This window comes from Mercenaria mercenaria, chromosome 2 (assembly GCF_021730395.1).
Source record: "Mercenaria mercenaria strain notata chromosome 2, MADL_Memer_1, whole genome shotgun sequence".
NCBI lineage: Eukaryota > Metazoa > Mollusca > Bivalvia > Venerida > Veneridae > Mercenaria > Mercenaria mercenaria.
The window spans coordinates 37,677,521-37,690,113 of NC_069362.1; the positions used below are offsets into that span (position 1 = coordinate 37,677,521).

The 12,593-nt window shown below is 37.0% G+C and overlaps 1 protein-coding gene across 1 annotated transcript in view; it reads left to right on the forward strand.

Annotated features, from left to right (window-relative positions):
- LOC123562125 (zinc finger ZZ-type and EF-hand domain-containing protein 1-like) overlaps positions 1-12,593 on the forward strand; it is a 93,767-nt gene that overhangs the window by 2,143 nt on the left and 79,031 nt on the right. Inside the window, 10 exon segments of the mRNA XM_053535432.1 lie at positions 1,522-1,678; positions 3,770-3,914; positions 4,145-4,209; positions 4,459-4,582; positions 5,677-5,785; positions 6,362-6,427; positions 7,679-7,878; positions 9,352-9,430; positions 11,976-12,107; positions 12,310-12,426. Of these exon segments, the coding sequence (XP_053391407.1) occupies positions 1,522-1,678; positions 3,770-3,914; positions 4,145-4,209; positions 4,459-4,582; positions 5,677-5,785; positions 6,362-6,427; positions 7,679-7,878; positions 9,352-9,430; positions 11,976-12,107; positions 12,310-12,426 (1,194 nt within the window).

Here is a 12,593-nt window from a genome sequence, read left to right on the forward strand (position 1 = left end):
TAAGTTGTGTTCAGTTTACTTTATTAGATATTTTAGAATCACACTACTTGCGACTGTTTTTTCAGTAAACCATTTAATGTATTGCTATGGCTTTCAATTTTCACACAAATTATGGCCAGCTGAAATTGATTTACAGTTAGCAAAAGCCCTATCTTTTATTCTGCATTTGTTTATTATTAGCTCACCTGAGCCAAAGGCTCACGGTGAGCTTTTGTGACCGCTCAATGTCCGTCGTCAGTCGTGTGTCTGTCAACATTTTCTAAAAAAATCTTCTTCTTGAAAACCACTGGGCAGAATTACACCAAACTTCACAGGAATGATCCTTGGGTGGCCCCCTTTCAAAATTTTTTCAAAGAATTGAATTCCATGCAGAACTCTGGTTGCCATGGCAACCGAAAGGAAAAACTTTAAAAATCGTCTTGTGAAAAACCCCTCAGGGCCTAGTGCTTTAATATCTGGTGTGTAGCATCATCTAGTGGTCCTCTACTAAAATTGTTCAAATTATCCACCTAGGGTCAAATATGGCCCCACCCCGGGGGTCACGTGGTTTATATAGACTTATGTATAGAAAACTTTGAAAATCTTGAAAACCACACGACCTAGGGCTTTGATATTTGGTATGTAGCATCATCTAGTAGTCCTCTACAAAGATTGTTCAAATTATCCCCCTAGGCTCAAATATGGCCCCTCCCCGGGGGTCCCAAGTTTTACAAGACTTATATAGGAAAAAAAGTTTAAAAATTATTTTGTCTGAAACCACAACACTTAGACCTTTAATATTTGGTTTGTAGCATTGTCTTATGGTCCTCAACCAAAATTATTCAAATTGTACCCCTTGGATGAAAAGAGGCCCTGCCCTGGGGGTCCCAAGTTTTATATTGACTTATATAGGAAAAAACTTTAAAAATTTTCTTGTCTGAAACCATATGACCAAGACTTTTGATATTTGGTATGATGCATTGTCTAGTAGTCCTCTACCAAAATTGTTCAGATTATGCCCCTGGAGTTAAAAGAGGCCCCATCCTGGGGCCACTTAGTTATTATGTGAGTTATGTAGGAAAAAATAATTAAAAAATCATTTGATCCTATTTCCAAGATTGTTTAATTATAATTACCTGATGACCTCAAGTAATATGATGTCACTTGACTGTGACCTTGACCTACTGACCTAATTTCTTGTGTGTTTTTTTAAGATACAGCCTTGAAATTTTGATGATATACACAGTTTTGCACACCAATTGTAAAACTGAATTTCATTGACCATGAATGTGACCTACTGACTTTCTTAATATTTTATCATTAGTTTGACATTTGAAATATGTAGCTCATATTACTCAGGTGAGCGATCCAGGGTTATCATGACCCTCTTGTTTTATGATGCTTCCGATACTTATATGAACTTAATTAATTTGACATACTAATCATAGCTCTTTAATGATGACAATGACATAGACATATTATAACATTTGTATTTTATATAAAAACTATCATGAAAAACATGAATTTGATGTGCTGATACAGGGAGGACATTCCCGAGAATGTTATACAGCAGCATCGGTACCAGATTATCCGCTGGCTGGATGATCGAGAGGCGAAGAGTGAGGAGACAGTTACACTGGCCCAGTTCTGTGACATGCTCATGAATAAACCTGGTGTATCTAGGGAGGATGCTATTAGAGTAAGCTTTACATTTTTACTTAGTGTTTTGAATTTGCATAAAGTCATGCATATTATTTTGTTTTAGAGTGTAGTTCCATCATAGTTTCTGTGGTATAAGTTCTCTGTGTTTTTTAGCCCACCATCATCAGATGGTGGGCTATTCAAATCACTCTGCGTCCGTGGTCCGTCGTCCTTCCGTCCGTCCTTCCGTCCGTTAACAATTTCTCGTTATCGCATCTCCTCAGAAACTACCAGGAGGATTTTGACCAAACTTTGTCAGAATGATGTATTGGTACCCTAGTTGTGTCCCCCTGAGAATCAGACTGGTTCAACAATTTTTGAGTGAGTTATGGCCCTTTGTTTATTTTTATAATTTACATAGATTTATATAGGGAAAAACTTTAAAAATCTTCTTGTTCAAAACAACAGTGCCTAGGGCTTTGATATTTGGTATGAAGCATCATCTAGTGGTCCTCTACCACGATTGTTCAGATTATTTCCCTGGGGTCAAGTATGGCCCCGCCCTGGGGGTCACATGGTTTATATAGACTTGTATAGGGAAAAACATTGAAAAACCTCTTGTCCAAAACCACAGGGCCTAGGGCTTTGATATTTTGTATGTGACATCATCTAGTGGTCTTCTTCTAAGATTGTTCAAATTATCCCCCTAGGGTCAAATATGGCCCCGCCACGGGGGTCACATGGTTTACATAGACTTATATAGGGGAAAACTTTGAAAATCTTCTTGTCCAAACCACAAAGCCTAGGGCTTTGATATTTGTAATGTAGCATCATCTAGTGGTTTTCTACCAAGTTTGTTCAAATTATCCCCCTAGGGTCAAATATGGCCCCGCCCTGGGGGTCACATTGTTCATATAGACTTATATAGGGTAAAAGCTTTTAAAATCTTCTTGTCAATAACCTACAACATTCAAATTTGGACCATATGTATGGTTTTGAGTGGCAAGATGCACCTTGACATGAGTTGACCTTGATTTTGACCTAGTGACCTACTTTCACATTTCTGTAGCTACAGCTTTCAAATTTGGACCACATGCATAGTTTTGTGCACTGAAAAAAACTTTGACATTGACCTAGTGACCTACTTTCACATTTTTGAAGGTACAGGCTTCAAATTTGGACCACTTGCATAGTTTCGTGTTCCGAAATGAAATTTGACCTTGATTTTGACCTAGTGACCTACTTTCACATTTCTCAAGCTACAGGCTTCAAAGTTGGACCACTTGCATAGTTTCGTGTACCGAAATGAACTTTGACCTTAAGATTGACCTAGTGACCTACTTTCACATTTTTTGAAGCTACAGGCTTCAAATTTGGACCACATGCATAGGATTGTGTAACAAAACAAACATTGACCTTGACATTGACCTAGTGACCTACTTTCACGTTTTTGAAGGTACAGGCTTCAAATTTGGACCACATGCATAGTTTTGTGTACAAAGAACTTTGTCTTTGAAATTGATCTAGTGACATACTTTCACATTTCTCAAGCTACAGCTTTCAAATTTGGACCACATGCATGGACCACATGCACAGTGTTGTGTACGGAAATGAAATTTGACCTTGAGCCAGTCAATAAGTCTTGAAATTTGGAACACTCAAAAATGGCACATTGGTGGGCGCCAAGATCACTCTGTGATCTCTTGTTGTGTCAAGTTAGACGTTCTTTTTTTACCTGGTGGCTTTCCAGAGATTCCTTTTACAGATAGAAAGTCTTCTGTCCATTCAAGAAGTGGTTTAGCTTTCGATTTTGGTTCACTTGGTTCCTGCTAAAATTGTTTGAAGTCCTTGTTTCATGTAAGGAAGCCAAACATCTAGATTATAGACAGTCAGTGCTTCAATCCAAGCGATTTTTTCAGAGATATTGCCATTGAAGGTGTATTCTTCCACAAACTGAGTAGGTACATAGTGCATTTATGACCCTAAACTTACTGAAAATAGTTACAATTGGTGTCATAACAAATATAGCAGGGTCATAATCTCCAAACACAACTCAGTTGAATTTTCAGCAATAAGAGTGCAGAATATTTTGCTAAAATGATATTTGTTGAATGTTATCAAGATTCACACATGCTTATCTACATTTCAGGCATTCCAGCAGTTTGACACTGATGGTAGTGGTGTGGTAGAGGTCAGCACTATACTCGCAGCCATCAAATATTCCAATGGTCCAAACATGATCGGTGAACTTGGAAAGAGTATACGTATGTTACAGGCATGCTCACTGACACCTGGTGAGTTACATCTGAGTGTCTGTAACAAGTTTCATGTATCCCAAATATAATTAATTTATACTCATTTTTTCGTTTTCTTCTTGGAGTTTTCAATAAAAGTTATACAGCTTTATTTTTTAAACTGAAGACATTATCCTGTAAAAATCATAGAAAATTTATTCTTTTATAAGTCCAGACTGGAATTTCTGACAAGAACTTTTCTGACTTTTGTGTGAATATTTGATTTGCAGGTTTTGTTGATGTGTACTCAGAAGACAAGAATGCTGTCAGTCAGCATGCTGAGAGAATACTTAAGGTGAATATCATACTGATTGCAACCTTTAAGATTTAAACATGCAAGCATTGAACAGTTTGTACTGTCTGAGTGTTCTTCATGTTGCGAGCTATACTGTGATATACACCTATTTAATGATGAGGTTTTGTTAACTCTTATAGGGCAGTTGTTCTGTGGAAAGCTTATTGAGTCACATTAAATGTCCACTTGCTGGGAAAGGTCAGTATGTGTGTTGTACAAAAATGAGCTAACATGTTAAACATATTTCAGTACTTGTTGAGAAATCGTGCACCCAGTCACAGTCTACCGTTTCCACACCTGAATGGTTTCAACAACACATCCAGTATGAGGTTGTCAGTACTCAAAAATACATTCAATCAACTCAAAGATGTTGGTAAGTTTAACTGTCGAAAGAAACTTTACTTCTTTTCATTCATCTTTAAATGAGCCGTGCCATGAGAAAACCAACATAGTGGGTTTGCGACCAGCATGGATCCAGACCAGCCTGCACATCTGCGCAGTATGGTCAGGATCCATGCTGTTCGCTAACAGTTTCTCCAATTCCAATAGACTTTAAAAGTGAACAGCATGGATCCTGACCAGACTGCGCGCATGCGCAGGCTGGTCTGGATCCATGCTGGTCGCAAACCCACTATGTTGGTTTTCTCATGGCATGGCTCAAATAATGTTGTAGTATTTATCAGTATCTGATAATGAAGTGAAAGCAAACTGGTGTCTTACATCCATGTAAAAGTTATTTTAATATAAGGTGTACTGAAATTTTATTTGGATAGATTTTTAAACTCTATTTTATTGTTTGATTATGTAGAAAAGATAAGTCTACAAAATAGTCATTTCATAAGCTTATTTCATTTTAAAACAACAGCCCACTCTAGGATAGTAAATGGTGGGTACAGTGTGCTTTGATGTGATAGTTCATGAGAACAGTATGCCTGAAAGAAACTTCTGTATAGCAAAATGCTCTTGTTTGATTAAAGAGTTTTTTAGAGCTAAAACATCTAGTTCCAGTCCAGAAAATCAGCTAGACATTGGTTATAAGAAACAGGTTCAAACACACTGTTTGTAAGAGCTTTTCTGAAATTTTGATGAATGTTGATATTAAATAACAAATTAACAGCACGGAGTTATAACTGAACTTGTAGGATGCTTTCTGTTATGAGGGACTCGATTACAGAGTTCTTTTTCGCTGAGTTCAGATCACTTTCCTGTAACAATGTGAGTTTGAAACTATAGATGTAGAATTCTCCATGTGAAGAAACCATGAAGCTGACTTACTGAAGGTTACTGGTTCTACCCGTGTGCCTGCTCCTCCTGGAGCAATGCTCAGAAGGACACCTGGGTTCTTCCTCCCACATGAAAACCTTGAAAAGTCAAACTATGACATATATTTTGTTGGTATGACTCAAAACCCAAAACAAATAAAAACCAAAAGCATTCTGTTATGTCTTGATATTTTCTATTATTCAGCTCGAGGTGAACTAGCAGAGACCTCATTGTCAGATGGAGAAGAGGTGAAGTTGTTAAACCCTTGCTATAGTTCTCTTGAAGTCTCTTCAAATAATTCAGATGCACACAGGTTTGTTTCTAGCTTGATTGTTTGAAGTTTTTTAAATAGTAGAGCTTTGGTAGTCACCCTTTCATGGTAATCCATGTCCACATCACAAAAGTTCACATCAAAGTTTTGCATGTAAGCAGGTTTTCTTAGAAGCTACCAGGTCAACTGTTTCAAACTTCACACATGTCTTCGTCATCATGAGATGTCCTCTCAGGACAAGCTACATAAATTTAGATTTTATTTTGTCTTTTTTAACTTAGAATTTCAGGTTAATGTTCTGCTTGAAAACATGTTTCTTAAAAATAACTTGACCAAATGTTTCCTGATTCTCCACACATCTTTTGCATCATAGAATGAGCTGACATGGCAAGTTTAATAACTCTGTCTTATTATTTTTTTTGCAAAATTATGACCCTTTTTCATCTTTTGCAAATTTTGCAAAACCTTTATGTGTAAAGTATTATCTGGTGGAAGGGCTTCAAATAGTCGAGTGTGCTGTTATAATAACATGGAGATTGAAAATAAATATTTAATAATATATTATCATAAGGGTGTGTATATATAGGAAATATTATACCTATGCTTGTATATTATCAGGTTGAGCAATGGTTTACCACATACATTCTGGCAGTCTGATGGTGCAGCCAGGTCTCACTGGATCAGGTAAATATATCCTCATCATCCTAACTCTCTGGTTAAATCATGGAAAAGATTTTAAAAAATTTAAGAAACCTTTACCAAGTTAGCTTTCGAATTTTAGTCCATGGTTAACCTTTGTGCACCTGTTCTCTATGTTTCAGACTTTTTAAAAATGTTTCCACCTATGACTTCTATAATACTAGTTATACTCCCATAAACAAAGTTTAAGAGGGCGTATACTGGAATATCTATGTCTTCTGTACATCCATGCATCATGGGTAGATTGAGTTAATTTTTGGTCATAAAATACAGGTAAAGTACAATTTGAATAACAATCCACCAACTTTTGGCAGAATTATGGCCCTTTTCTGACTTTAGCAAAATGTTAATGTCCATTCCGTAACTTTTGAAAGGATGAATAATTTTAATTCATTTTTTATGCACTGGTATATGATTATATAATACAGGCCAAGTTACAATCTACCAGTTTTTGTGGGAGTTATGGCCTCTTTTGAAATTTGGTTGCTTGTTCGATAGCTTTTGAACAGATGAATGGATTGAATTTAATTATCCCTTTAAACCTTTAGCACAGTCAGTAAATACTAACAGTCAGGTTCTTACAGGCATAATACAGCTGTAAAACAGATGTTTATTTCATACAGGAAGGCAGTGTTACAGGCGTATTAATATGTCTCCCACACTGCCTTCCTGCCCTGCCCCTTGTACTTGACATATGAAATATATAGAGAATATGCAGCAAGTTGAATTACTTTTTTGTAGGTTTTATCAACTCCTACTGCAACATTATATTTACTTTGACATATCAAGACATAAATGCATAATATTTGGACTGGTCAACACAACAAAATTTGCAGTATGTTGAAATTGACTGCATGGAAATATATATTCATTTAAAATGACTATTGACAGGACTTGAAATATTCTTTGTGATTTCATGATCAGCAAGTGAGAGATATGTAGTTTCAAATCCAGGTGGTCTCTGTTTAACCCTTACCCTGCTAAATTTCTACAGTGAACTTGTCCATCTTTTAGTTTGGACAGTACCATTAATTGTTTAAAGGGGTGCTTACCAAAAAGAAACAGTGCAGATCATGATCAGACTGCACAGATGTACAGGCTGAGCATGATCTACACTGGTCACAATGACAGAATAAATCGTGTACAGCAATGATAAGGGTTAAATGCTGTACACTTGTATTACTATATTTTCCTTTAAGCAATTTACTCAAGTACTTTCTGTTTCTATTCTATAAGATTACATCTGAGGAACAATGTTGTGATAAAAAATCTGTCAATCAATGTCGCATCAGCTGACTCGAGCTATATGCCTGAGCACGTGACTATAACAGCGGGTAGGAGCGCTCACAATCTGAGAGAGATTAAGGACATCAGGATCTCGAGCAGTGTTACAGGCGACGTTATTTTACTGAAGAATGCCAAATGCCACTATCCAAGTAAGCAGTAGTCGGAAGTTCATCTGGGTTTTCATTGCAATCAAATCAACTCATGAATGTGAACTGTCCTTTTAACATGAATTTCCTATAGATGCCTACAGAAGATATACTTGTTTAAGGATGTACAAGCGTTTTTTCAGGATATCCGCCATTTTGAAAAATGTTTCTTCGAATATTGCTTTCTAACAAAAGTTTTGCCAAAAATTAATGCTAAATAGTTAAAATATGGCTAATAATATACCATTTAATCAAATAAATTCTACTTTTTGTGAAAAAAAATTTTCACCCTTGTTTTTGGCTGATATTTGCCTAAAATTGACGTGAGATTTACAATGGGGTAGTGGTAGGTAATTTCAAATATCTATTAAAGTAGATCAGGTTTGGTTCTGATATTTTTCTGACTGATTCATATAATGTTAAGCTATAATTGAAATAAAAGTTTTATATTATCTAGAAAATATAAATTAAAACAAAAAGAACAAAAATACCAAAATTCACCAGTTTTTAACAGTTTTTTTCTTAATAAATCCCTTTGATGCATGGTGACCCCAACTTTTTTTCATTCCATTTTGAAGCATTTAAGTGTGTCATTAAAAGCTGAAAAATGTTTTGAAAATCTTAACAGAATTTTTTTTAGATCTAAATTCTTTCAATATTTTTCCGTTGAAAATAAAGTGGGTGGGGTAATTATGTCAACATGTAAAAATGAAAGAGATTTGTTAGTGCCAATAATGCTTATATAATACTATCATCACCTTGCATTCATACTGACCTGAAAAACCTGAAATCCCAATAACATTAAGTGGGATATTATATGTTTTATAAAGTACCACCATTTTGAAACTTTCACAGAATTTCAGAAATGCTTGAACAGTGGGTGAAGAAAATGCCCTATAAAATTAAAACGAGTTCGGTGACCTATGTTTTTTCTTCTCTTGTTTGTCTTGGAAACTAATGTTCATCAAGCTCATGGAGTATGAAAAAATTCTTGACGTTAGAAAAAATTTGTTCCTACATCCTTAAAAACTCAGGTTTACCATAACGATATAGCCTGCTTAGTGAACCTTTGCCTAGAGGGTAGAATTTTATTGTTTGAGGAAGTCATCTGGCTGGCAAATGGAAGGTTGGTGATTCTACCCTGGTGCTCACCCGTGCCTGCAATAGTACCAGAGGGGTAACTGGGGTCTTCCGCAACTGTTAGTAGCTTGAAAGTTTTACATGACCACTAATTGTATTTGTGTGATTTTAAACTCAACAGTTTGGTATGGTACTTCTGATTTGCAGTACAGAGGCCTCTGATTTGTTTCCTGTGTCAGGCTTATAATGGTACGGTTTGACATGATTAGCCACTGACATATTAGTATAATATCCAGTATTAGAACTAACAGTATGATACCCAATATTAGAATTAACAGTACAATACCAAGTGTTTAGAACTATATCTCATTAAACTGCATTGCTGTTTATTTGCAGTGGTTCAGATTAACATAAAGAGATGTAGAAATGATGGCTGTGATACAAGAATACATGGAGTGAAAGCTGTTGGATATAAGTAAGTAGGTCTTTTTCAGTATAAAGGGGGAGCAACTCTTGTCAAAATCTCTCTGAACCATTTTCATCAGTAAAGTCGGAACTTTAGACAGACCTGTTAAATTAGCGCATTCAATCAGGAGAATAAATGAGCCGTGCCATGAGAAAACCAACATAGAGGCTTTGCGACCAGCATGGATCCAGACCAGCCTGCGCATCCGCGCAGTCTGGTCAGGATCCATGCTGTTCGCTTTCAAAGCCTATTGCAATTAGAGAAACTGTTAGCGAACAGCATGGATTCTGACCAGCCTGCGCGGATGCGCAGGCTGGTCTGGATCCATGCTGGTCACAAAGCCACTATGTTGGTTTTCCCATGGCACGGCTCAAATAATTCGTATCGCTGAGATATATTAAAGCATGGTTCTGCTGTATTATTTTGATTTTAATATGACCTTGTATGTAAACATGTAAATGAAATAGAGAAGCACTAAATCATGGCAGGGTAGTGAAGGAGCCAGGCATCAGCATGTGTCAGATCCAACAGTAGTCTGGTTCCTCAATGTTCTTTCTTGCTTGCTCTGAATTTACCAATGTTACTGTATTATAGGCCTGGGTACTGCCTTGAAAAAAAAATACCGCGGTATACCATGTTTTTTTCCTATATACCACCATTTTTACCGTAAGACTTACAGCTGTGGTAGTGGTTATAAAAATATTGAAAAACTCGCAGAAAGACTGAACTTATTATGAGCAACAACGAAGACTAGTTACTTGACTAGAATTAAAGAAATAATACACTGGAATAATAACTTGAATAATGACTAGTTAGATTAATGACCCTTAGTATTTTTTACCAGCGTGTATTTGTAGGAAGATGCCATATTGTCTCCAGGGAAGCACTGGGTCACATGTTTAGGTCACACTTGTTTAAAATTCGATTGGTGCACCTGTTTGATAAACCAGTAACATTTACAAATAGTATGAAGGCTTCATCAAATCATTTTCAAAAAAAATAAAAATAAATTTCGACCACTTTTTCCATACTATATATTTCTTTTTAAATACATGCAAAAACAAACCGGGAAATTTTAAACTATCATCATTTGAACAAGAAGTTGGGACTCGCCGAATTTACCAGACTCAAAGTTAAAGCAAGTGCGCCCATGACTTTATCCATCTATATGGAATATCCCGGAGGTTTTCGAAGGTTTTGATTGGGGATCATGCATGTTCAGTTGTACCATTGGGTGGTTATTTTTGGAAACTAATAATAGTATCATGGGAATTCCAGAGATATAAATTGGAAAATCATGCGTAGTGTAATTTGCTGTTACGGTAGGCTACATAGACAGTGCAAATTAAAAATAAACAGAAACAGGGATACTGTTGATAAAATACCGGTATTCCCTGATGGTACCGCGGTATCGTACCATAGGAAGATGGTACCACGGTAACCGGTATACCGGTAACACCGCGTACCTCTACTGTATTACCATAGTTACTGTAGTGAAGGAGCCAGGCATCAGCATGTCAGATTCAACAGCTGCTTCCTCAATGTTCTTGCTTACACTGAATTTACCAATGTTACTGTATTTCCAGGGTAGTGAAGGAGCCGGGCATTAGCATTTCAGATTCAACAACTGGTTCCTCAATGTTCTTGCTTACACTGAATTTACCAATGTTACTGTATTTCCAGGGTAGTGAAGGAGCTGGGCATCAGCATGTCAGATTCAACAGCTGGTTCCTCAATGTTCTTGCTTACACTGAATTTACCAATGTTACTGTATTTCCAGGGTAGTGAAGGAGCTGGGCATCAGCATGTCAGATTCAACAGCTGCTTCCTCAATGTTCTTGCTTACACTGAATTTACCAATGTAACTGTATTTCCAGGGTAGTGAAGGAGCTGGGCATCAGCATGTCAGATTCAACAACTGGTTCCTCAATGTTCTTGCTTACACTGAATTTACCAATGTTACTGTATTTCCAGGGTAGTGAAGGAGCTGGGCATCAGCATGTCAGATTCAACAGCTGGTTCCTCAGTGTTCTTGCTTACACTGAATTTACCAATGTAACTGTATTTCCAGGGTAGTGAAGGAGCCGGGCATCAGCATTTCAGATTCAACAACTGGTTCCTCAATGTTCTTGCTTACACTGAATTTACCAATGTTACTGTATTTCCAGGGTAGTGAAGGAGCCGGGCATCAGCATATCAGATTCAACAGCTGGTTCCTCAATGTTCTTGCTTACACTGAATTTACCAATGTAACTGTATTTCCAGGGTAGTGAAGGAGCCGGGCATTAGCATTTCAGATTCAACAGCTCGTTCCTCAGTGTTCTTGCTTACACTGAATTTAACATTGTTACTGTATTTCCAGGGTAGTGAAGGAGCCAGGCATTAGCATGTCAGTTTCAACAGCTGGTTCCTCAATGTTCTTGCTTACACTGAATTTACCAATGTTACTGTATTCCCGGGTAGTGAAGGAGCCGGGCATTAGCATGTCAGATGCAATAGCTGTTCCTCAATGTTCTTGCTTACACTGAATTTATCAATGTTACTGTATTTCCAGGGTAGTGAAGGAGCCGGGCATCAGTGTTTCAGATTCAGCAGCAGTCTGGTTTCTACAGGTTTTGGCATCTACTGTGACAGCTTCTATACCACTGGCCCCTGTGCTACAGAAAAACATAATTGAACACTCAAAGTAAGAACTGGTTTACTTGTTCTGAAAAAACCGATTTCTTAGATTTTTAATGGTTATTTCAGTTCCAGCTGTAGCATTGTAGTATAACAATACACAAGTTAAAATCGGTATTGTTACCTCTAGCAAGGACTTTTACCTGTACTTAATTAATTCGACTTCTGAGTAAGCTCTTGGTTGTCATGGTAATGTCTTGCTATTTCAGAAATGCTCTTGAGCACATTCCGCCACTGTCATTGAGTCCAGCTTGTGCTGATAAACCAGGTTTCCTTACAAAACTTGTGCTGCAAGAAGTGGAAAAGTTCATCACAGATGTAGCAGTGTAAGTTTTACCATAAATACAAGATACCTTTTTTGTGCCCCCCATGAGTGGTGGGGGCATAGATTTGGTCTTGTCCGTCCGTCTGAAGTTCCTGACGCGCCTAGCTCAAAAAGTATTTGATATAAATTGATAAAACCTTGCATGAGTCTTTTTCATGATATGAACTT